This window comes from Talpa occidentalis, unplaced genomic scaffold (genome assembly GCF_014898055.3).
Source record: "Talpa occidentalis isolate TD23 unplaced genomic scaffold, MPIMG_talOcc4v2.1 talOcc4.9, whole genome shotgun sequence".
NCBI classification, from domain to species: Eukaryota; Metazoa; Chordata; class Mammalia; order Eulipotyphla; family Talpidae; genus Talpa; species Talpa occidentalis.
Window position 1 is genome coordinate 8622806 of NW_023605305.1, and position 25357 is coordinate 8648162.

Consider the following 25357-nt stretch of genomic DNA (forward strand, 5'->3'; position numbering starts at 1 on the left):
GAGACCTCTGCGCTGTGTCTGCCCCTCTCAGGCAAGGTCTTTACCCCAGAACTTCCCTTGTGATCACCACTCCCTTTGAGCAAGTGGGGAGAGAGAGAATTGCTGCCCTGGAGGGGTTCCTACTCCAGAGAGAAACTCACCCATGCTTTGAGTGCACAGGTCAAGACTTGGCACCAGGGCCACCTCTACCGGGAGCCCCCATCCTGGGCAGGGAGGGGTTTGAGATGAGTCTTGCTTCAGGAGCTCCCCAGCCGCAGGGAGGCTGGGGTCCCGCACTCAGAGCCCCTAGAGGGGTGGGAATCTGGGGGGCCTTCCCCGGCACCAGGCAGAGGCTGAGGTTCTTGGTGTTTATTGGCTTACCAGGCCACGAAAGCAAAATCCAGCCGTAGCCCCTGCCCGATGACCCATCTGCAGGCCCGAACCGCTGCCCAGGGGCAGGATCTGCAGCAGGCTCAGTGTGTACGAGCCAGCACAGAGCTGAGCCACTTGCGGCTGTCAGAGCTGTGTTCCCTAGGGAGAGAGGAGGGAAGGGTGAGGGGAAGTGAGCCATGCTCCCTTGCCCAAGGGAAGGGGAGGCCCGACCTGGGAATTGATGGCACATGATGGCAGTCAGTGCCCTTTTATCCCAAGGTGCCTGGACGGGCAACTGCCGCCAACTCTGTTTCCTGCTAGTCCTAACATGGAGTGAGACTTGGACATGGGAGTTGAGCGTTAAACCCCCTGCGTGGGAAGGCAATTGGTACCAGCCCAAGAGAAGGACAATAGGTGCTTCCGAGGTCTGGGTTCAAGAAGGCGTAAGTACTCTGCCTCAGTCTACCTGGGACACAGGCCCTCAAAGGTGAGTCCCCCCTTCATCCTTTTCCATTTCTCCCTGGAGCAACATCCCAGGCACCATCTCCTGGAAGGATGGATTCCCCTGGGGTTGCACCAGGGGCCTCATGAGGAAAGAGATGCATGAGCCTGGGCTGGGGCACCCACCTGCTTCCTTGAGATCCTGACTGAAAGAGGAAGCTCCGAATGTCAGGCTCCAGGCAGACCGGGGTGAACTGATCCAGAACGTAGTGGCTGCCATGCTTCCGGCGGACCGTCTTCTTTTCCAGCCGTGGGCACAGCGGGATGCAGGGCACCTGGGCATAGGGGCTCTGCAGGTTGGCAGCTGTCAAGGGAAGAGGAGGCAGGAGTGGGGAGGTGTTGCAGCACGCCCAGCCCTGGGAGGCAGGCGGACCAGGAGAAATCCCAGCTTTGCCACATAGTTGCTTCAGCTGGCTGGGTGTGGCCAGTCTCTTCACCTCTCGGTCTGTGAGCTGGAGATGATTGTGATACACACCTCACAGAGCTAGTGGTGAACTCAAAGGGCTACTCTCAAAGCGCTGGGCTGAATGTTGGGCTGATATTGTCTTCAAAAGGAACGGTTATCTTTGTAATGGGTTTTGGCAAAGTATGGTAGGTGCTACGGACTCTGGAAAGCTCCTAACCCATCACTTGGCACATGCAGGCACCTAATAAATGGGACGATTTTGGGGAGGCACCTTGCTGTGTGAAGGAAGCACAGGTTTTGCAGTGGATCAGAGTATAAACTTAGACACACTAGCGGTGGGGCCTCGGGCAAGTTGCTACAACTTCAGGTTCTCATCTGTAAAGTGGGGTATATATGTGATTTTCAGGATTAAATTCTAGCAGTCTAGACAGTGACCCCAGTAGTCCAGGCTCTCGGCACAGGCAGGTGGAAAGAGTCTGTGCAGAAGGCCTTTGGCCAGAGACTGCAGCTGGGTGGTGATCAGCCCCTGGGGTTGGCCGTGTGAGGCTTTGGAAAGAGGCCAGGTAGGCTGGAGAGCAGGGCCCCCACCGTGCTCAGGGCCCTCACCATAGTTCTGTTGCTTCAGCCGACTCAAGATCCTGAGGACCCTTCGTTCTGGGACTTCAAAGTTGTCTGCCTGCTGGGGGGTGTAGGGATGCTTCTTCCGGGACCGCAGTTGGCATATGGCTGCTTCCATCTCTCGGGCCTTATAAGTGCCTTCTTTCAGCTTCTTCTGGTAATAGCTGGGGAAGCAGTGCCCACTCAGCTCAGCCTGCTGTGTTTAACTTAGCCACCTCCTCCCTCACCCTTCCTGAGCCCCTGTTCTGTCTGACCAGCTCTGGAACAGGGACACAAGCCCGGGAGTTGGGGGCCTGGGTTTGGTCCCGGCTCTGCCATTTATCTGCTTCCTGTAACCACAGGCAAATCACTGCCCAGCTCTGGGCCTCAGCTACCCCTCTGTGAAAAGGGAGGAAATGGTTATCTGCACCACAAGTCACTGGACTCCTTTGAACTTCAGGCCTCCCCTGGATCAAATGGATAACACCGTTCATGTGCTACAGAGTTAAATACAAATGTTAAATGACAAGACTCATCAATCACTCAGCATGTCTTGGCCGTGGAAAGCGCTTGGTGAATAGTACCTGATTTCTATCACTGATTTTTACTTAGATGTGCAAGAGCTTTGTGAATCATCAGGGCAAGACGCTCCTCATCTTCTAGATTTCGGCTTAAAGGCCACCCCTCCAGGAAGTCGTCTTCTGTAGACTACCTTGGTTATCACTACAGGCCCCCTGAAGGCCTGTTCTTACCCCCATTGTCAACTTATTTTCTTAGCTCATCGTTCACCCCCATTAGACTGCATTACCATTCATTCATTCATTCATCTTCAACAAGTACTCAGTGAAAAAAACCACAAGTACTCACTGAGTGTATACTGTGTATATATTCAATCTTCTAATCACTTGGAAAAGACAGGTGCAGGAGGTACCCATAGAGGGCTCCTGAACCCCCATTTTCCCACCCCCGCTCACTCCAGCCACTGCCCATGGCAACCACTTTGCAGACTTCAGCCTCTTGCCCAGGGACAGCCAGATACAGCCTCACTTAAGCCTGAGCATCTTCTTGACCTGGAGCTACTCTGACATGTAACCCAGAAGTGCAGGGGAATTAACCACCTGTGGAAGCCACCATTGGCCAAAAGAGGCAGCAGCTGAAGTCCACAGGCTTCTTTCTTCCCCTCCCTTCCCCTTCCCTCTTCCCCTGCTCCTTCCTAAAATTCCGTTTTTTAAATTTTTAAAAAAAGATTTATTTTTATACAAAACCAGGGTACAGGTCAGAGGCACGGGAGGGTGAGAGGATTCACCAGAGACAGAGCGGGGAGCAGAACAGGCAGATGGACCGAAGACACTGCTGACGGGAGCAGTGGGTGAGACAGGAGAGGTCTGCCGCACCATGTGGGTGTCTCCCTGGCCGGCCAGGAATCGAACCCATGCTGCAGAGGCTGCGGACAGCTCCACAGCACTGCACTCAACCCACAGCACCACCAGGGAGGCCCCCTAAAATTCCTCTTTAAACCAATGACCTAGGGCCTCCCTTGTGGCGCAGGGGTTAAACTCAGCACTATTAAGCTATCCCAGCCACTGAAGCACGAGTTTGATCCCCGGCCAAGGAGCTGACCCACATGGTGAGCAGACCTCTCTTGTCTCGCCTGCTGCTCCCCTCAGCAGTGTATTTCGGTAAATCTGCCTGTTCTGCACCCCGCTCTGTTTCTGGTGAATCCTCTCACCCCCCCCCCACCTCTGGCCTACACCCCAGTTCTTCTATGCATAGATAAAATCTTAAAAAAAAAAAAAAAACCTGCTTTGAAGAAGCTTGTCCACCACAGGGATTTTCTCACTGCCTACCACAGCTGGAAACCGAATCCAACCCTGATGTCTATAAGCAGAATGAATATATAGTGAATAATATCTGAATAAATAATAATAGGAAAATAAATATATTATCATACTGCACAATAAATAACATACAACAGTAAAAATGATTCATGATTTCCCACACAAAAACATGCATGAATCACAAAAACTGAAGACTTACATGATTCCACTCAACGTTCAAAAATATGGAAACAAAACAAAATAGTCAGGAATACAAACCAATGTAAGTAAAAATGAAAAAGGACCACCACAATAATGAAAATTAAAAAGACCGACAGTACTAAATTTGCACAAGATGTGGAACGTGTAGAACGCTTACACCGTCGGCGAGAGTGTAAAGTGTACAACAGTTGGAAAAAGAGCTGGCGGTTCCTTCTAAATAAAATACATCTATGCTATGTCCCAGCAATCCCTTTTCTGGGTATTTACCCATCAAAAATTAAAATGTGTCCATGAAAAGACTTGTACGAGAATGTGAATAGCGACACCATTCATTATAACCCAAATTGGGCACAGCCCAGAAGTCCATCAATAAAAGAGTGGATGAATAAATGATGATCTATTCAGACACTGGTCATGTTATGGCAGAATCCCATCAGGCAAGCAGGCATCACTCAGAGAGGAGGGGGGAAGTTCTTTATTAACGCCCGTGGGCTCAGAGATCCTTCTCCAAAGCCTGAGCAATTAGGCAATTGAATATTTATTGCCTAAAGCCGGGTGAGGGGGAGGGAGTTTAAATCATCACTAAAGCCAGCTGAGATACAGAAGCAGGAGATTTCTAAGCGGATGAGCTGGGGTGTATGAGTCAGGCGTGTGGCCTAGAGACCTTTTATCAGTAACTCTGGAACTTTCAGTCTACAGTGAGGCTTTGTTTCAACATAACTTCAGACATTTTCCACTTCAGTCACACATTCTTTTTTTTTTTTTTTTTTTAAAGATTTATTTATTGATTGATTGATTGATTGATTGATACATGCATATATACAAGCACTGGGTACAGTCAGAAGCGCGGGAGGGCGAGAGAATTCACCAGAGCCAGAGCGGGAAACAGAATAGGCAGACTGATGAAGTACACTGCTGAGGGGAGCAGCGGGCGGCAGGAGAGGTCTGCGCGCCATATGGGACCCTCCTCCGGTGGCCGGGGAGCAGCCGGGGATCGAACCGGCACAGCAGAGGCTGCTGGCAGCTTCGCAACCCAGCGCTCAACCGCTGCGCCACCGGGGAGGCCCAGTCACACATTCTTAACGACATTCTGGTCGACCACGGACCCCCCACGTACACGGTGGAGGTCCCAGTGGGCTGGACCATGTCGCCTAGGTGTGCGGTATTACACCCTACGACATCTGAACAGCTTCTCAGAATGTGCCCCCGCTGTGACGCGACACGTGACGACATTCAGCGTGAACTACTGGCACCCACACCAAGGAGCAACACCAGAAGCATCACGCTGAGTGAGAGAAGCCGGACACCAAAGACACACATTGCATGCGGCAATTTGTCTGAAGCTGTAACACAGACGAAACCAATCTGTGATGGATAAATATTAGAAAAGTGATTGGCTCTGGAGGGGTGGGTACTGGGGAGGATCAGGAAGGCATTTTCTGGGTCATGGTGAAGTTCAATATGTAGAGAAGGGTTCAGGCTGCCTGGTGTGAGCATTTGCTGAGATCTGTGCAGTGATACACTTGACACTTGTGCGCCTCACCAAGGGCAAGCTGCATGTCCAAAGGTGAAAAGAAAAATGCCTTCACTAATAATGACCATCAATGAATGAGAGGTGTGCTGAAGAGTTAGGAGGGAAATGACTATGGTTTCCTTTGAAATGAATAAAGATAATATGAATCGATGGATAGAGAGAGTTGGCTAAGGGAGGGATAGAGGAAGGCAAAATGAGTGTGGCAAAATGGCAATGATAGAATCTGGATGGTGTGTATACGTGTAAGTGTGCACTGTAACTTTTTTAACCTTTGCCTGTATGTTTGAAAATTTCAAAAAAACAAGGGGAAAGATAAACAATGAAATTTTAAAACAAGAAGGGAATAATGGATAGTTCTTCTTTGGGGAAAGTGTTTTGTGATTGGGGTGAGCCAACCAGGGGCTTCAAGATTATTGGAAATAGGGCCTCCCCGGCGGCGCAGCAGTTGGGCGCTGGGTTGCAGGGCTGCCCGCAGCCTCTGCAGCGCTGGTTCGATCCCCGGCTGCTCCCCGGCCACCGGAGGAGAGTCCCACATGGCGCGCAGACCTCTCCTGCCGCCCGCTGCTCCTCTCAGCAGTGTACTTCGGTCCTTCTGCCTGCTCTGCTCCCCGCTCTGGCTCTGGTGAATTCTCTCACCCTCCCGCGCTTCTGACTGTACCCAGTGCTTGTATAAATAAATAAAAATAAATCTTTAAAAAAAAAGATTATTGGAAATAATCTATCATTAAACTGGGCACATGGATACCTGGGAACTCGCTTTATTCATTTTCAAATGACACACTTAGGTGATTCAGAGTTGTAGAGAGAGTGATTTATAGCTGTTGGGAGGAGAAAAGATCCCTTGTCTTTGAGGTTGCTAAATGGGCGCTGTCGAAGCAACCTGCAGCCTCTCCTCCCACCCCCTGACCTCAGGCTGAAAGATGAATACGGTAGGAAAAGATGAATTCATCTTCCCAAGCAACAAAGACAAGCCTTGGTGCGATGCACAGACAGAGCGGATGGGCCGCTTGCCTTCTGCCTTTTCTTCCGGCCTTGAGTGTTCATGCTGTTTTGAAAACAGCCATCTCTTCCTGAGATAAACACTTGCCTCGCTGGCCCACCTCGAATTATGGAAGGCTTCTGACTCTGGTGTTCTCGGACCCAGGTAAGCCCCATATCACATTCCTTTTCTTTTTTTCTTTTTATAAAGATTTATTTATTTATGCATATGAGAACTGGGGTACAGGCCAGAGGTGTGGGGGGGGGGTGAGAGCATTCACCAGAGACCGAGAGGGGATCAGAACAGGCAGACTGACTGAAATCCAGTCCGGTGGGGAGCAGCGGGCAAGACAGGCGAGGTCTGCTGCACCGTGTGGGTAGCTCCCTGGCTGGGGATCAAACTTGTGCTGCAGAGGCTGCGGATAGCTTCATGGTGCTGTGCTTAACCCCTTGTGCCACCAGGGAGGCCCCACATTCCTGTTCTGAGCTATAGGTACTGTGAGAAAGAATTTCTTTTGCTCCCAAGGAAACTAAACTAGGGGGGTGTGAGTGTAGGGCCCCCAGTTGCCATTCTTTCCACTAGGAAGAGCCCAGCTGAGCTTGAGGCCAAGGCAGAGATGAGCAGGGGAGATAAAGGCTCCATGATGTCACCTGGTCCCAATCCAAGCATTCCTGGGGCCCTGACTAGTTACATTTAGCCCCTTTGGCTAAATCCGGTTTCGCCTGGATTTCTTTCACTTGCAACTAAGCATCCTGACTACCAAGAGTCCTTGGGTGCCAAAACGCTGAGGGTCATGTCTCTGTCCACAGCCTCCCAGGCCAGCCCCACTCACTTGGTGATCTCCTCCAAGGCTGCCTCGGGGAAGGCCAGCATCTCCACCAGCAGGGACAGGATCTCAAAGAGCAGAGTGTGGGGGTTGGAGGGAGCCATGTCCATCAGGGCGTTCTGTTCTGGGGACATGGGAGGGTGGCTGCCATTACCACATGGCAGCCCTGGAAGCCCACGCTGCCCCCCAGCCCCCTGCCCCCGGCTCCAGCTGTGACTTCCCTGGGCTCGGCTCTGCTCACCCACAGAACAGAAGAAGCGCTTGGTGTCTGTCATCACAGCCAGGAAGTCTTTGAAGGTCACACGACCATCTCCTGAGGAGGCAAAGGAATAACAGGTGGACAGGGGCCTTCCAGAACAGGTCCACGCATGGCAACCCGGGCAGGGTTAGTAGCACTATTCATTGGGTCTGATTATAAAAGTGACATCTATATATTGCAGAAAGTGTGGCAGGAACACAGAAGGAAATGAAAATGAAAATATCTTGGGTTAGAAGTGCCCAGAACTGTGGCCTCCCTGGTGGCGCAAGGGGTTAAGTCTCAGCACTGTGAAGCTATCCACAGCCACTGCAGCATGAGTTTGATCCCTGCCAGGGAGCTACCCACATGGCACAGCAGACCTTTCCTGACTCACCCGCTGCTCCCCTCAGCAGTGTATTTCAGTGGATCTGCCTGTTCTGCTCCCCACTCTGTCTCTGGTGAATCCTCTCACCCCCCTGCACCTCTGGCCTGTATCCCAGCTCTTGTATGCATAAATAAATCTTTAAAAAAAAAAAAAAGTTTCCAGAAATTGGGTCCTGGTGGTAACAATCCAGGTCATAGCTCAGGTCCGCTACTTACTCTCCCTACGACCTCAGCAAAGTTTCCTAACACCACTAAGCCTTAGTATTCTCACCTTTATGGTGAGGGTAACCCTGATGCCTTTCTCCCTAGAGGTAAAAAGCGGGAAAGTGCTTAGAAGAGGGTCATGGATATAACTCATGCTCACTAAATGTCAGCAGTTGCTATTAATACTGTGCGCTCACAAGACTCCCACCTAGACGCTGAGGCCCTGCAGGACCTGCCTATTACCTGTCTCCAAGCTCCCCCAGCACCTTCTCCCTGTGCAGAACTTTTGCACGTGTTGCTCTCTCTTCCTAGAATTCTTGTCACTTTGGCCAACCCCTTCCTTGGAGAAATCAGGCCAGCCCATGTCAGATGCCCCATCCAACATGCTCACAAAGCCCTTGTCCTTTACATACTCATAAGGTCTGGAATTTAACCAAGATGTGGGAGGCAGGGACTGGGTCTGTTTGGTCTGTGTTTTGTCCTCAGGGTGTAAGACCAGAAGATCTTAGCCAATGTTCTGTAGCCAATGAACTACCTGACAGAGGAATGAATAGTTTCTAATCCTTGAAACACACTCCAGGGAGCTTAATTCTCTAGCGCCAAGATGAGGCATGAAGCTCAGAGAAAAAGAAGGCTATTGCCTTAGGGTCGTGGAGGGGCAAACTGGGCTCAATTCCTGGCTTGCATGTGAGGATTCCTATTTGTGCAGTGATGGAGGAAGTGGAGGCCGAGATTTGGAGAACAGGAACCCGGTCCCCCAAAGCCTGCTGCTCCCCATGCTGTGTGTCTAGCCAACCAAACCAGTAAGTGTCCACTCACCCTGCACCCTCTTCCCTTTGTTTTGGTAATTTCTACCCCCGGGGAGGAACACCCTTCATCCTCTCTCCCTGCCTAACTCCTGATTAATCTTTCACAATGTGACTCAGGCATCACCTACTCCAGGAAGCCTTCCTTCCTGCTCCCTTTCTCCAAGCCACTTTAAGCACTGCCTCCTTTGGTGCACCTGTGTCTCTTCTGTAGTTTCTTTATCACTGTCACTGTGAGTACCTCAAGGGCAGGTTTCATGGGCCCCTACACATCTCTTTATTCTTGGTATTCAGGACAGGGATGGGCACACAATAGGCATTTAATAAATGCTTAGTGGATGATTAATACTAGCAGCCAATGTCTCCTGGGTACATTCTGTGCACCAGGCACTGTGGTCCACACTTTGCCTGGAGTATCTCAGTTAATCTTTGTAGGCGCCTGTGAGATGGGGAAACCGAAGCTTGATGAGCTTCACTGCCTTGTTCAATGCAATAGAGCTGGCAAAAGGGTGACCAAGTCAGGGAGAAAAACTCAGTGACTCAGGAACAAGGACATGGTCTCAGAGGTCACCTACATCTTGGGGTCAGGCGTAGATCTTGTTATCTCTGGATCCCAACAGCCTGGCACTCAGTAAGTGCTTCCAGGGGCCTAGGATCAGCTACTTAACTTGTGGGATCCCCATAGAAAGTGAAAATGCAGGACAGAGCCCCTCATTCACAAAATATTAAAAATCTCTAGACTGTGACAACAGAGCATTCAACCAAGGCCAGGGCCCTTTAAGTGAGGTGCCACGGCGACTGCGCAGGTCCCCTTTGAAGCTGGCCTGCTCGGGGCTCAGAATGAAGCCCCCCCACTCACCATCAACATCAGCACTTATCAGGGCAGCCTCCACCTGGCCCCGTGTCAGGGAGATGCCCACGAGCAGCAGGATCTTCTCCAGGCTCTGCGCGTCCACATGGCCATGGCCACTGAAGAGCTCAAAATAGCTGCGGAAGGCTGGAGTGGATGGCAGGGCGCCGTCAGGTGCGACATCTCATTTCTACTATTTAGTTTATCTCCCCACCTACCTCCTCCCCAGAATTCTCTGCCAGCCTGGCCTGGTGGAGCAGCAAAGGTTAAGCAAAAGAACAAAAGTAATGTCCCATGAGCTCTTCAGCTCTCTGCTATGAGTCAGGCTCAGGGCTCAGCCACGTAGCAAAATCTAAGCCACTTGGCAACCTTCTCCCAATGCAGCGGGAGCGCCCCCTTGCAGGCACCCCACGTGTATGTGCCAGGGCGGGTGCTAAGCTCTCTCTAGCCAGGTTCTCCTTTAATCCTTACAAGAGCTTGTTAAGAGCAGAATGCTTAGCCCCTCTGTGAGAATGGGGAAACTGAGGCGCAGAGTCTGATGACCAGATAGGTCTTCCTGACTCTAAGTTGTGCCCTTGACTTTGGTGCTCTGTGGTCTTTAATCTGGATGGACATGGCTTCTAGCTCAAGCTGTATGGACCAGAGCAGTGGGCCAGGGAAGATGCTGGAAAGTCCCAGAGTGGTGTGTGTGGATGCAGAAGCTGCATCCTGGTCTTCATGTGGGTGGGGGCTGGTTTTTCACCCCTCAGCAAAACCCAGGTCATCCACTGACCTAGTCAGACAACAACCGTGCCATTGAATTAGCTGGTTGGCTGTTATGGGGCTGAATTATGTTCCCCGCAAATTCATAGGTGGAAGCCCTAATCCCCCTGTACCTTAGAATGTGACTGTCCTTGGAGACAGGGCCTTCAAAGCAGTGATTAAGCCAAAATGAGGCCATAAGGGTGGCCCCTAATCCAGCCTGACCAGTGTCCTTGTAAGAGGAGGAAATGTGCACACACAGAGGCCCCAGCGAAGAGTGCATGGGGGACAGGCCGTGTGAGGACAGTGACCTGCCCGCCAGGGAGAGGCCTTGGCAGAGAACTGTTCACACCTGGATCTCGGCCTCTGGCCTCCAGAACTCAGAAGATGTGAAGCCACCCACTTTGTTGTGCTTTGTTATGGCAGCCCGGGCCAGCCCAGCGGGGGGCAGTTGCTGGGGTAATCACTGGGCTCCCCAGCTGTGATTTCTTATCTGAAAGGGGGTGTGACAGTGTGAGCCCTCCAAGAGCGGTCGTATGAAGTCGCTGCCTGGCACCCACCCTACGTCGCTGACACGTGGAGCTGAGGTGTGGGGAAATGGAGGGCTGGGATTAGAACTCAGGAATGGGTGGATACCCTAAAGGCAGGGAAATAAAACCACTTTCAAAAGCAGATGGCATCACCCAAAGTGCATAGTGGCTGGACCCATGGGAGCAGGGCAGCCAGCTCTTTCCCCACGAGAGCAGGCTGAGCATCGTGGTGGGGACCCCAAGTCTCCAAGCCCACGATGCTTGTTGTGCATAGGCTCTGCTCAGGTGGGGGTGGTGAGAGCTGGGTTTGGAGAAGCCCCTTCAAAACTGGCTGGAGAATTTAGATGTTAAAGGGGTGAGCTTCAAGGGTGGAATCATAGAGAGCGTGGTTCGGGGAAGCAGGAAGAGTCACTGTGGCCAAGCAGGTCACGGATTTGAGAAAATGTTAAGCCACCCGGGGAGGAGGGGATGGGAGGAGACGTCACGCACGCTCCCTTCCCCTGGCCCAAGGGGCAGCTGACTGGGGGGCTCTGGAGCACACAGGGAAGCTGCAGATCGCTCCCCCTCCTTCCCCTCCTGTTCCCCCTGCTCGGGACAAGTGTTCCGAACTTTGCAAATTTTTTGGAGGGGTGAAGGCAGAGGAAGAGGAGCTGTCCAGGACTAGCGGTCATGTGAAATGGTGGGGGGCTCTGGCCAGAGAAGGACCCACGAGTGGGCTGGGCTGGGGGAGGCAGAAATGCCTCTAAAACCTGCAGCCCTTTGCAGGACTCGCTCCTTCATTCAGAGAGGTGGTTCTGGAACCAGGAGGAGGACTGGATCCAAAGGGAGGGGCGCCAGCGTGGGCTCTGCTCCCCTACCCCAAGGGGCACGAGCTTGTGTCAGCCTCTACTCTGCACAGTTCCCCTGTCAGACTCCTGTCAGGGCACCCCCACCGGACTGTGGCAGCACCAGGGCAATGGGGCAATCTGTGAACCCCACAGAACCTAATGGACTGTGGGTCCTGCTGCGGGGCGGGGGGTGGGGGCTTCCCGCCAGCCCTGCCCTCACCTTCCTCTTGCTTCAGGGTGAGGTGCTCCTCCGTCCTGTTCTCCCAGTTCTGAAACAACTGCAGCAGGCTGCGCTCCTCCGGCTGGGGCCTGCGGAGGGGAGACCCCATGTCCAGCCTCCCACCTCTGCCCGGGCCACTGCGAGCTGGGGGGAGGGGGAGGCGGGAGACGGAGCCCGTCATGGCAGGGACCCCGGGGGAGGCTCCCTCGGTGGGGTCAGAAAGAGAAAAGGGGTCAGAGATGTGCAAGATCAGATGCAGGAGACAGGCGGGAAAGCAGAGGGAGTGGGGACAGCGCCTCCCGGAGAGGGGCCGACGGGCCGGGCCCGGCTCTGGCCTCTGAAGCCTTTCCGGGGCGGCTCCTACCGTGTCTTGCTGTAGCTCAGGGTCCTCTCGCAGGCCGGGTGCAAGAGCTCTGTCCTCCTCCAGCCCAGGTCCGGGGCAGGGCCCGGCAGGCCGGGGACGGGCATTGAGGCCGGGACTGAGGCTCCCACGGGGACAGGAGCCGGCCCAGAGGTCATCGGCCGGATCCAGGACGGGGCCGTGGCAGGGGCCGAGGGAGGGGCCTGAGGCAGGGCCGGAGGCAGGCTTGGCGCTGAGCTGCCCCCGGGGGCTGAGCTGGGCACGGGTGTCAGCGATCTGGGGGACTTCCTGTTTGGCAGGCCTCGGGTCTTGGGGGCCCTCCGAAGCGTGGCCTCCTCCTCCTCCACCGCCAGCAAGCACTTCATGAAGCCCTGCCGGTGACTCCCCAGGTTCTGGGCCCCTGCGGCCAGGGCGGGCTTCTGAGGCTGTTTCTGTGCTTGGTCCGGGTCCCTCCTCTCTCCAATGTCCCTCACCCCCTGGGGACGGGACGGGGGCTCTGGGAGGTCTCTGGACAGCCAGAGTACTCCGCAAAGCTTCTCCCTGTCAGCCGCTCTCTAGGGGCGCCTCACATTGCCCTTTGCTCTTCGGGCCCCTGGGAGATGTCCCCCAAATCTCACACATGGCTCCTACCGCATGCCCTCCCTGCACTAGACCCAAGCTCTGCCACCTCCCAGGTCTCGGAACTCTGATCTTGCTTGAATTACTCGGGGCCCTGGCACTTGTTTATTTCCTTTACCGCAATCAGCACGGCCTGCTGTGGACTTATCCATGCCTGTGGTTAGTCCACCTGCCCAGAGGTAAGCTCCGTGAGGCAGGACCTGCCTCTTCTGTCCATCTCCACCCAACAAGCAGCACGTGATAGGCGTCATAACCTCCCTCTCGCTCACCAGCCGGTCCAGCACTCCTGCATGTGTCCTGCCCCTTAGACGGATGAGCACCCAGAGTCTACCCCGTGGTAGACTAACCGCCTAACCATCCACGCCCAGCCCTTTCTCCCAGCCGCAGAGGTAGCTCCTGCCACACCCCCTCTTCCTAGTATCAGCTCCACTGTCTCCACCAGATTATTCCCACCTGCTCGATTATCTTCCTTTTGAAAAAACACAAAAAGCTCTTTGCCCAAACACGACAAAACCCTCCAACCACCACCCCAGTTCTCTGCTCCTTAGAGCAAAATTCCTCCTAAGAATTGACTGCTCCTGGGGGCCTCCCTGGTGGCGCAGGGGTTAAGTCTCACCACCATGAAGATATCGCCAGCCACTGTGGCCTGAGTTCCATCCCCAACCAGGTTGCTGACACACAGGGCACAGCAGACCTCTCCTGTCCAGTTACTGCTCCCCTCAGCAGTGTATTTCTACAGATCTGCCTCTTCTGCTCCCCACTCTGTCTCTGGTGAATCCTCTCACCCCCCCACTTCTGGCCTGTACCCCAGTTCTTGCATGCATAAATAAAATAAATCTTAAAAACAAATTTGACTGCTCCATTTTCACTTTCCTCCCCGCTCCTACCAGGCTTCTGCCAGTTCGTCTCCAGCCAGGCTCTGCCCTCCTAGAATCCACCGCTGAGCAGAGGCAGACACAAGATCATTCCGTGCTTTCGGAATGCTTTCTTCTCCAGATCCTGCTCTCACTGGCTGCTCCCCCCAGCATCCTTCATTGGCCCTTCCTCGCTGTTGCTCCATTTCTAAATGTTGCCTCCTTCCCCAGGGATCCCACTTGGCTGTTGATACCACCTGGGGCTCAGGACCCAGACTTGGAGGCACTTTTGTTTCTCTAACCAACCTTACCCCCATGCAGCCTATCAGGGGAGTCGTGTTGGCATCACCTCAAAGATCTTATGTCAACGCCGTGCACTCACCCCATCTCTTGTGCAGTGCCCTGCCCCGTCTTCCACCCTCCACCCTGCCCAAGTTCATTATTCACCCATCGTGTTTCCAACTTACATCAGCTAGAGGCCCTCTCTTCACTGACTTCAGTTTGACTTAGAATTCATTCCAAACTCCTCACCCTGGCCACCAAGGCCACGTGTGATCTGCCCCCCACTCCTCATGCCTCAGATCTTATAGCCCATCCTCTCCCTGCCCTTCTTCCTTCCTCCAACCTCGGCTTTCTTGCTGGGCCTGGTGCTAACAAGCTCGTTACCAAGGCCTGGCTGCTGCCACTGCTGTCACCTCCTGACAGGTGCTCAGCTGGTGGGTGAAGGGTGATGCCAAGGTCCTGACATCTTTCCTTGAAGTATTTCAGCCCTTCTACATCTGGATTTCTCATTCTGCCTTTCTTGTGACCCCTTCCACCTCTACCACATGTCCTGTGCATATTACTGAACTAGCCACTACGTAGCTCTTTTTGGCCACTGTCTTACTAATCCTGAACTTGCAGTGGCTCCCTATGACCATCAGGCCCACCCCTACAATGCATGCTCAGACAGACAGATACAGGATGCCAATCCCCATCCTCGGGGTGCTCCCAGTCCACTATCTATCTTAAGTCTTGTCTGTGCAAAGTATTGCAGGACGTTGGGGTGCCAAGTCCAAGCACCTCTCTCGAGTACTGGAGGCTTATTTTTATCAAGACCCACCTAGCTTTCCATCATCTACTCCACTATACCCAACACGCTTGTCCCACATGGTCACCCACGGTCACCCCGAGCTCCAGGGTCATTCCTGTCTCTGCACTTTGCTTGTGCTGGACCTGCTGCCTCGGTGCCTTTTCTCCTCCCTGGTTCTGTCCAAATTCCATCCACCCTGTGTCATCTAACATCAGCCCTCCTCCTCCAAGAAAGCTCCAGGATGACGCCAGGGCTCTTTCCTGAACACCTGCAGTATTTCCTGCTTCCTACAGCTGCTCAGTTGGGGGAGCCACAATTGTCTGGAGCCAGGTGCAGCCCCCTGCTTTCCTGGCCCGTTCCCTCCAAGGGCCAGGGCCTGGCAGCCAAAGACACTCAGGACACATTGCGGGATGGAAATGTGCACTCCTCTCCTCTCTGCAGGTGCTGGCCCCTGCTGTGAGTGTGGGAGGGAGGCCAAGAGGACAAAAATGCACCCACAAGGCAGGTTTCCAGTTGTGATCTGACCTCTCACCTTTTCAGAGAGGTACCTCTTATTATCCCCATCCATTTACTGACCCCACTAAGGCATGCCCAGGGCCAGACCTTCTCTCAGTCACAAAGAATAGAAGTGAACCACAGTGGTTGATCTCTTGGGGCTTATGTCCAGACAAAAATGAGTTCTCAAACATATGAGATCATGTCAGTTAGAGAAAAGAAACAAAACAGAGTGATATGTGAGAGTGACAGGCTGCTGAGATCGTGTGGCCAGGGAAGGCCTTCCGAGAAAGTGATATTGAAGTTGAAACTTAAATCACTCCATGGAGTCAGCCATGAGAATGTCCATGTGGAGAATTACAAGCACAGGGGATAGCAAAGACCCTCATGTAAACTTGGCATAACCCAGGGTGGGAAATGAGACCAGGTGACTGGACCCAGGGCTTGCTGGTGGTGGCGTTTGGTTTTTAATATTGTGGGCACTGGGCCTCCAAGGTGGTGCAAAGGGTTAAGACACTGCAGCATGAATTCAATCCCCAGCCAGGGAACTGACCCACATAGCGCAGCAGACCTCTCCTGTCTTGCCCGCTGCTCCCCTCAGCAGTGTATTTCAGTAGATCTGCCTGTGCTGCTCCCCACTCTGTCTCTGGTAAAGCCTCTCACCCCCCACATCTCTGACCTGCACCCCTGCTCTTATATGCATAAATAAATAAATCTTTAAAAAAATATTGTAGACACTAGCCCACCTCCATATGCTGATGCATGATCATGAAGGAGAGAGGAGGAGGGGGTGACACCTAATGAATAAGGTGGGGGGACAGCAGTTAATGGGGGCAGAAACTACATGGCTTCCATTTTAACCAGGTAAAGGCAAGGGAGGATGGTGCATTTGAGGGCGGGGAAAGGTGGTGTTTCTCTCCTTTCGATGACACCTGAGGACAGACTATCAGCCGAGTTGTAGGGTATGGAGGGGACTCTTGTGACATGACACCTAGAGCAGAGGGTGTGGGTGGCATGGTCCACAGGATATCCAGGAACACCTGACATTAGTGGCCATTGCTTGAAAGTGACCTCATTAGCAGGACAGAGTTTTCCTCCAACAACATTGAACTGGGGAGAGTGATTGGGTTTAGACAGGGCTGGGATTTTGCAGCAAATACAGCAGAAAGCGACAGGGAGGATGATGACTGTGTGTTCACAGGTAGCTCAGTCAAGTCCAAGAACTAGGGTGTGGCAGTGCTGGTGGAGCTGGGAGGGGGTTAGGGCAGCCTCCTGGGTGTCCAAGGAAGCTTTGGGTGATGTCGATGAGGACAAATGGACAGAAGAAAATCATGCTGTTGGGGCCTCCCTGGTGGTGCAAAGGTTAAGCACAGCACTATGAAACTGTCCCCAGCCTCTGCAGCATGAGTTTGATCCCCAGCCGGCCAGGGAGCTGACCCACATGGTGCAGCAGACCTCTCCTGCCTTGCCTGCTCCTCCCCTCAGCAGTGCATTTCAGTCAATACACTGTTCTGCTCCCCACTCTGGCTCTGGTGAATCCTCTCAACCCCCGCACCTCTGGCCTGTACCCCAGTTCTTGTGTGCATAAATAAATATTGAAAAAAAAAGAAAAAGAAAATCATACTGCTGTGGAAAAGCCACAACCTGGGGTGAACGCCTGGAATGTAAGTGCAGCCTTGACTGCCACCCATGGTGCACACACACAGTCACACTTGTAAGCACACCCATGCACACTCACACACGGGAACAGACTCATGCCTTCCCTCGTTTGACTCCAAATAATGTCCCATTTCTGGGTCTGCCCCTTGTTCCTCCTGATTCTCCCCCACATCCCATCCCCCTCCCCACTTATGGCCCAACTTACTGTTGGAGGAACAGACCCCGGTGCTGCCTGGGTCTCCACAGCTGTGCCCCTAAACAATGGAGAAATCCGGGTGGGAGGAGGGTGGCTCAGCTCAAAGCTTGTCCCTTCTACCTGCCTTCTCGAAGCCCGCCAGACTCAGGCTCACCACCCCCAGGGGGTTCCTCATTCCTTTACATCCCCATGTGGGTACATGGTCCTTAAAATATTGATTGACAGAACTAGGAATTTTGGTGTTAAGCGTTATTATACAGATGGGGAAACTGAGGCCGCAAGGGGCATGACTTTGGCCCAAGGTCTTATATCAGGGCAGGCACAGTCAGGACTAGAATTTACCCCATTCATAATTCAGTGGAAGAGGAATGTTGGTGGGTCAGGGAGTGGGGTGGAGTGCCACCAGAGCATAATTTACCTTTCTTGGGGTGATTTAGGTCCTGGTATGGATGGCAGGAGGGGGTTGACTGTCTTTTCCTTCAGTGTTGCCTTGGGCGTTAGGGGTGTTGCTTCCTGGAAACTGTTCTCAAGCTCCCCTGGCTGAGGCGCTAGCAGAGCCTCCTGTGGCCTGATGTGTGGGGTGCCCACCTCCTTGGGGGGCTTGTCTTCCAGTTGCTGTCCACAGCTGTCCAAGGTGCAACAAGGCTCTGCTGGTTGCAAAATGTCTGCCTCATCTGTTGCCTGGTGATCTGGGGTGGGCTCACACTCTTGGTCCTGCTAAGGATAAGGACACCAATTTGGGGACCCCATCCTGTCTCTCTGGTGAACCTCAGCACCCACCTAGACACTAGTGATCACCCATTCTGGTCCACACACTGCAGGAGTCACTTGCTGAGTCTCTCCCAGCACTCCTAGAGGGCAGCCCAGGTTCAGCCATTTTGAGGGTTGAGGAAATTAAGCCCAGAGAGTGCTTGGCCCACCCAAGGTCACAATCTGTGCTTCTCTGCAGAGGTACGTGGGAGCCTGGAGAGTGTGAGATGATGCCCTTTAAATGGGATTTCCCATGGAATGTCTCAGAGAACAAGATTATTCACGGTGTTCCCTAAAAAGCATGTGTGTACACTAGTTGATTTCTTATTACGAAGTTATTATAACATAGTGTGGTGTTAAAATAGGGTAGATAAATAGATGAATGGAATAGAGTGGGGGGTCCAGAAGTAGACTCCCAACTATGTGGTCCATTGATTTTCAACAAAAGTGCAAATCCTGCAGAGAAAGGATAGTCCTCAACAAATAATGCTGGAATGATTTAATAGCCATATGTGAAAAGAAATAAACCTTGATCCCACCATATACAATACTTAATTTGTTTTGGTTTTGCATAGAAGAACTGGGGTGCAGGCCAGAGATGTGGGGGGAGGTGAGAGGATTCACCAGAGACAGAGTGGGGAGCAGATGAGGCAGATCTACTGAAATAGGCTGCTGAGGGGAGCAGCAGGCAAGACAGGAGAGGTCTGCTGCGCCATGTGGGTCAGCTCCCTGACTGAGGGATCGAACTCAGGCCGGAGTGGCGACAGTGCTGAGACTTAACCCCTAGGCCACTAGGGAGGCCCAAAACTTAACTCAATTTGGATCATAAACTTAAATGTTAAGCCTAAAACTCTAAAATTTCTTGAAAAAAACATACTAGAAAATCCTATATGATCATGGATTAAGTAAATATTTGTAAGAAGCCAAAGCACAAAGAGAAAACTGATAAATTGGACTTCATCAAAATTAAGAACATACTGATGTATTATTTGAAAGTCATTGTTAAGAGAATAGAAAAGACAACTCATGAACGGGGAAAAAAACTGCAAATTACATATATGACAAAGGACTAGAATTCAGATCTAGCAAAACTCAATAATAAGAAAACAACATAGTCCAAGTTCTTGCAAGGTCCCTCACGGTACAGTAGCTAACAAAGAGTTTCTAGGCTATTCTAATATAAAGAAACCTGTTTGAACTTTGTTGAACCCTGCATGTCCCAATTTTATTTGTATACAGAAGGCCCCATCTCCTCCTGCTTCCTCGACACACTGTGGGATCACTCTAGAACAAGTTGTAAAGACTGACTGTGCACAAGTAAGAATATGCAGAATATGCTCTGACCCACATGGACTGGGCACTTGACACCCGCAGGACATAGAGAGGACTGGATGTGAGTGAACGGGAATGGGAGGGACAGCAAGAAGTTCTCTCCTCTCTTGTGGGTTCATCGTTGCATCCCCTCCTGCCCAGGTCTCCGTGGACATTACCTGGCAGCTCTTGGGGGCCTGGCCCTCCACCACCTCTCGGTCCTGTTGTCTTCCCTGGTGGTCCTTGGTCTCCCCTGAGTCCTGCTGCTGCAGCCCTTCATATGCTGCAGGGACCTGGGGAGACAGCACCCTCAGCTCACTGGCTGGCTCAACCTGATGCTGGTCTGCTTGCTGCTCCCCAGGCTCCTTTTGGGGTGCCCAAGATGACTGCTTCTTCCTGGGGAAAACAGAAAAAGGAATATCTCAGCTCCTGGCCTGGGCCCCATAGTTTTATATTCTTATATTCTGTGGTTCCCAAGATACGTGCACAGGGCTAGGTACACCATAGGTGCCTACTTAATGTCTAGGCGAATGAATGAAGGACTGATGTGACTTCCCCAAATCACAGACACTTGGATGTCAATGTGTAGGGGAGTTAGGATTTAGTATTTTTTAATTATGTGTTGTTTTCTAGAAAAGCAAGAAAAATCAGAGAGGACAGAGATTCAGAGAGGTTGAGAGACTCCAGGCTTGGGTTTTAAAGTCGATACAGACAGCTCAGCATTTGATTCTGTGTGAGCCTGAGATTACTTTCTATCTGAAGCATGTCCTCTAAGCTTCTTCCTATGGATATACATTCTTATTTTGGTTTTTTTTTTAAGATTTATTTATTTATGCATACAAGAACTGGGGCGCAGGCCAGAGGTGTGTGGGGTGAGAGGATTCACCAGAGACAGAGTAGGGAGCAGAACAGGTGGATCAACTGAAATACACTGCTGAGGGGAGCAGCGGGGGAAACAGGAGAGGTCTGTTGTACCATGTGGGTCACCTCCCTAGCTGAGGATTGAACTCATGCTTCAGTGGCTGGTGATAGCTGAGACTTAACACCTGTGCCACCAGGGAAGCCCCGTTCCTATTTCGAATGGAAATTTTATAATTACCATCTTCAAATAATTTCCTAATTTCTCATAGTTATATTGAGTATGCAATTTTGTAGTCTTTTTTTTTTTTCAAATAACATGATAGCCTAAATTTTTTCTATGCCCCAAATCTTTCACAAATGGTCCCTTTTTAACAAAAGCATAAAATTCCATATTTTATAGATAATCATAATTGATATAACTACTCACCTATTGTGGGCATTTGAGACACATTGACATTTCTAATTTTTTTAGTGTTTAAAATAATGCAGCAGTGAAAATCTTTGAATGTAAAACTTTGCCTAAACCTCCAATTATTCCCTTAAGGCACAGATCAAGCAAGCTGTCAAGTTGTGAAAGCAGATATGTTGGAAATGTTTCCATTTCTGCCCCCCAGGCACAGTCCCAGACACTAGGGATTTGAGGTGGAAGAAGAGACACCAATGTCCCTTGAACAAGAAAGACACGTACAAAAAAATTTGCTGCATAGCAGGGGGAGGACAGACAAAAGGTTAACACAGGAAACTAGTGTGATCGCTCTGTGACAGACAAGTGTAGGGCTGTGGTTGGGAGGATCTGGACTCAGATCCGTGTGGGAGTTTTCTCTCCTCTGCCCACTCCCCAGAGCCCGGAAGGTCCTCTGCTGAACTTATTCTCCAGAAGCCCCCAGCTCACGTCTGCTCTGGAGACCTCTGCTCCTGGGTCCTCAGCTCCGGAGACCTCTGCTCTGTTGCATCTCCATGCGCAGCCTCCATCTCTGGTTCTCCTGAGTTGGTTGAGGGCTGCTCCCCATGGCCCACCTCTGCTGCATCTGGAAACCCCACCTGCAACAGCAATGCCTGTGGTCCCTTTGGGGGGACTGGCCCACTCGGCCTGGCTATTCCTGGCCTCAGGGAGAGAGAGGTCCTGTGCCTAACTGGGGAAGGTGTTGGAGAGAGGTAAGGAGGAGATTAGAGGTCTAGAGAGGGAGCGCAGGGCCCGGTCCAGCAGGGAGGCCGTCAGTCAGCATGAACTGGAGTCTGGAAGGGTCCCTGAGTCCAGATGGCCAGGCCAAGGACAGCATGACAGAGCACCCTGGGGACTTGACAACCTCACAGGTCGAGAGAGGCCTTCCTCCATTTCCACAACTTCAGAGCACAGGCTCTGGACCTGGGGTGTGGTTACCTGGAGCTGGGTGACCTCAAGTCCTTGAAAAGGGACAACACCAAGCCTCACCTGTGGCAGCAAACACTGAATGATCTGGTTCAACTGATGGAGAATAATTACTGTGACCCAGATGACCTGGCTCAGTTGATTGGTGATAATTACTATAATCCAAGATTCTGACAGGAGCCACACTCCCGGGCACCCACCACCAGGCAAAGCTGGGCCAAGTGCCTCCAGGGACTTAACACAGTAGGTCCCCCTGCCAAGACACATGAAACATTGAGGCTCTGGGGGTGGGGCAGGGACGTACCCAAGGTCACGAAGCTGGTTAAGTCACCGGACTGGGAACATAACTATGCTTTTTGATAAAAATGAATGGGTGGTTGAGGGGAGCTCTGAATGTTTGCCCAAGTCTGAAAAACCCCTCCTCACCAGGCTCTCTCCCTGGCCCCACGGGAAGCCATGATTTATAACAGGCTGTGGGGAGAAGGCAAGGCTTAAGCCAAGGAAATATTGACCTTTTGACCTTTTTTTTTTTTTTAAAGGTGACATCTTTTGGCCCTGGGAAAACTAGACGGGGAGGATGGCCTTCTTTATGCTCTTCAGTTCACACCTTTTCACACTTAAAAAAAAATCGGTGGGAAGAAGCTAAGAGGTGTGATGAAACTGAGAATGCAGACTGGGGCTGAAGGGGGGGAGGCATGGATGGAAACCTGGAGCAACTGTCATGGGAATAAAGGTTATAAAGGGGCCAGAAGGCCACAGAAGGCCCCAGGTAGAGTAAGCAGGAAATTCTTGTTTCGTTCACCTAACATCTATTCTGGGTCAGAAGCCTGACTTCTTTTCACGGAAACCTTCCCTTTTCCATTCAGCATATCAGACTCAGGAGACAACTGAGAAATTACCTTTAGTGCATTGTACCAGGAGATCTAGGCCACTCTGCCGTGCCATGCTGACTGATTCAGGAATGAGCATGTGAGCATAGTGTGGGTCAATGACAGTGAGCCCACAGACTCACTTCAACTATTGCAAAGAGGTTCTCTTCGTACTGGGGATACTGAACCAGGGGGTGAAGAGCCTGGAGTGACCTTGCCAGGAGAACCTGCCTGAGACTGGCACAAAGGAGGGCAGAGCTAAAATATATTCATTTGGCACCTTGATCCAGCCATACCTGAAGTCTCCTCGCAGACTTGTCAGTTACCCAAGCTGATGTGTTCTCATGTCCTACTTCATTCAGTTTGTTTTTTCTTTTTTTAAGATTTATTTTATTTATTTATGCATACAAGAGATGGGGTACAGGCCAGAGGTGCAGGGGTGAGAAGATTCACCAGAGACAGAGTGGGGAGCAGAACAGGCAGATTGACTGAAATACACTGCTGAGGGGAGCAGCAGGCAAGACAGGAGAGGTCTGCTGCGCCATGTGGGTCAGCTCCCTGGCTGGGAATTGAACTTGTGCTGCAGTGGCTGCCATAGCTCCACAGTGCGGAGACTTAACCCCTTGCACCACCAGGGAGGCCCCCTTTCATTCACTTTGAATTGAGTTTTGTATCACTTATGATTGGAAGATCTTACTCAAAGCAATTGGGGAGGGAATTAAAGCCTGGGCAAGGAAGCAAAGGTGCCAGCTGGGTGTGGAGTCAAAACAAAAGGTGCAGATCCTACCTGGCTGACTCCTGAGATAGTGGGGTCAGTACCAGTCTCCTGGGTGGTGGTCCTCAGGTCAGGGCTTGGCTGGGCCTCTGGAGTCTTGATCCTACCCTCCATGGACATCTGGATGCTTCTGTTGTCCATTGTGCTAGGGCCAATGAGGGTACCAAATGAGGAGCATCAACCCCTGTGCTCCCCCAGGAGAAATCCAATCAAAGTGCCACTGTGTCAATTACCTAATGGTCACAGTAGCAGCACACAGAGCCTGTAATGTGAGGAGCCTGGCTCAGGAGGAGGCAGGGCAGGCCCAGCACAGGAGGGGCAGGCAGCAAAACCAGAGAGCAAGTCCCCTGCGACTTACCCACATACTGTCTTAATTCTCACCCGTCTGAGGAGCAGCTATCGGAAGCCAAGTGACTTGCCCGTGCTCCAGCACAGTCTAGGCACAGAGCAGGAACTGAACCAGAGCCTGTTGGAGCCACAAACCCACACACCTTCACCCATGGCAGCATGTCCTAAAAGGTGTTCTTTACAATATGGGTCCCATGAGGTGCACCCCACAAAACACTTTGGGAAGTGCTGAGTTCAGTGAAAGTCTCCCGCGTAAGGGGTCAGGCTGCTGCTGCATTAGGTGGAAACTCCAAAATCTTCGATGGGGCTAAGGAATGGGACTCGGAGACCTCCAGTGGGCCATATGTACTTCACCAAAGCACCCCAACCCTGCCCACGCCACAACCCTTTGTAAAGCCTTTCTCAGTCTCTCCTGAACCCCACCAATCCCCCTTGGCTGCACACCCCCTGCACTCATGCTCTGTTTTAATCTGGGCAAATTCCTGCAACCTGAATCCACAGACCCGCTTTCTGACACCCCCTTCCCTACCCCTCACTCTTCTCCTTCTCCAAGCTGCCAACCGCCTCAGCCCTCACTCCGGCTTCTGAATTCTCTGAGGCCACCTCAGCTCCATTCTATGGGTACCTCATGTTAACTAGTTTCTAGTGGTAAATCCCACCCCCCAGAGAGACCATGTGACCTTGAAGATCTTGATGATGCTTCTTCCTTTTAAATGATGGCGGGCCAGCCAACACTCATGGAGGAAACTTCTACTTGCTGGGCACGTTAGCAAACAGTATTAATACCCTCTAATGCCAGTGGGTTCAGCCTGATAAGGAAACCGAGGTTCAAAGTAGCCCAGAGTCTTGTCCAATAGCACAGTTAGTCTGCAGAGGAAATGGATCCAGACTTGGGTTTGTCTGACTCCGGGGCTGGCTTATCTCCCCCTCTTATCTTGCCTCCAAAAATGCTGGAGCCATTCATTCAGTTACACGTGCAATCAATTGTTGAACAGACATGGGCCCATGCTTGGCGCAGTGGTCAGGGCTCGGGGTACACTGGCTGGTCTGGTGGCTCCTGCAGTTTACCATGGGCACAGAGCAAGTGCCCCTAACAGCTGCTGACGCCTCCTTTCTTCCCAACCTTGCTTACCCTCCATCTGTGTCCTTCCTGCAGGTAAGACCACATGCTCACAAGCAAGACCTCAGCTCCCAGGTGGCCCACCACCCCCCAGATGCAACTCCAGTTCCCCAAAGGGCCTGGGCTCTCACTTGGCATGGAGAAGTCAGCGCTGTGGCCAAGTTCCTTTCTCTCAGCTTGGAGCTCCTCTCTTCTCCCTGCTCTCCCCTGAGGGGACCCTACACATCTCCCTTTCCCTTGAGCCTTCTTGTCCCAGGGTAGAACCCACCCCATCCCTTCAAACACGCCCCCCATTGTCTACTATCTCTGCTTCAGAATTCTCAGGTCCCAATATTCCACAAGTTGAAGTTTGGAGGGAGCAGAGGGCCCAGAGGGGCTCCAGCCCCAGCTTCCTTTTCCATCCCTGTCTGCAGTTTGCAAACTCTGAGAGTCTGGCAAGGAGGGGCAGTCCTGATCCTTGAGGAAGGACAAGGAATCTGAAGACAGAATTGGGGATGGGGCACAAATATATCTTTCAGAGCGCTTTGTCCTTTTTTGGTTAACAGCTTCATTAAGATAGGAGATGGAAACAATCCAAAGGTCTCTCAGCAGATGAATGGATAAACAAAATGTGGTCTAGCCATACAGTGGAATATTAGTCAGTCGTTAAAAGGAGTGACCTTTTGA

The 25357-nt window shown here is 51.9% G+C and overlaps 1 protein-coding gene across 5 annotated transcripts; it reads right to left on the reverse strand.

Annotated features, from left to right (window-relative positions):
• Positions 1-339: 339 nt before the first annotated feature.
• Positions 340-24968, reverse strand: SPATA21 (spermatogenesis associated 21). Of its 5 annotated transcripts, none has more exons than XM_037500343.1 (15): positions 24823-24968; positions 23605-23689; positions 23236-23368; positions 21103-21251; positions 19529-19745; positions 17707-18002; positions 17298-17346; positions 12398-12870; positions 12034-12122; positions 9725-9862; positions 7475-7546; positions 7240-7357; positions 1865-2040; positions 979-1156; positions 340-510 (listed from the first exon to the last, which is right to left on the reverse strand). In XM_037500343.1, exons 1-15 carry the CDS (start codon positions 24962-24964, stop codon positions 453-455), a joined length of 2373 nt encoding a protein of 790 aa, XP_037356240.1. In that variant the 5' UTR covers positions 24965-24968; the 3' UTR covers positions 340-452. The 5 variants fall into 5 exon arrangements, with proteins under 5 accessions (XP_037356240.1, XP_037356239.1, XP_037356243.1 ...); XM_037500342.1 differs by having other exon boundaries at positions 17707-18005; XM_037500346.1 differs by lacking the exon at positions 24823-24968 and adding an exon at positions 24252-24300 and having other exon boundaries at positions 17707-18005.
• Between the last annotated feature and the right edge of the window lie 389 nt (positions 24969-25357).

Excerpts from the sequence above, each read along its gene's own strand:
- SPATA21 (XM_037500342.1), bottom strand. The coding sequence starts at position 24,964 with ATGGGGTGGGTTCTACCCTGGGACAAGAAGGCTCAAGGGAAAGGGAGA. Across the intron at positions 12,123-12,397 it reads CTGAGCTACAGCAAGACACG|GCCCCAGCCGGAGGAGCGCA; the intron begins GTAGGAGCCGCC and ends TCCCCTCCGCAG. Across the intron at positions 9,863-12,033 it reads CACCCTGAAGCAAGAGGAAG|CCTTCCGCAGCTATTTTGAG; the intron begins GTGAGGGCAGGG and ends CATCCACTCCAG.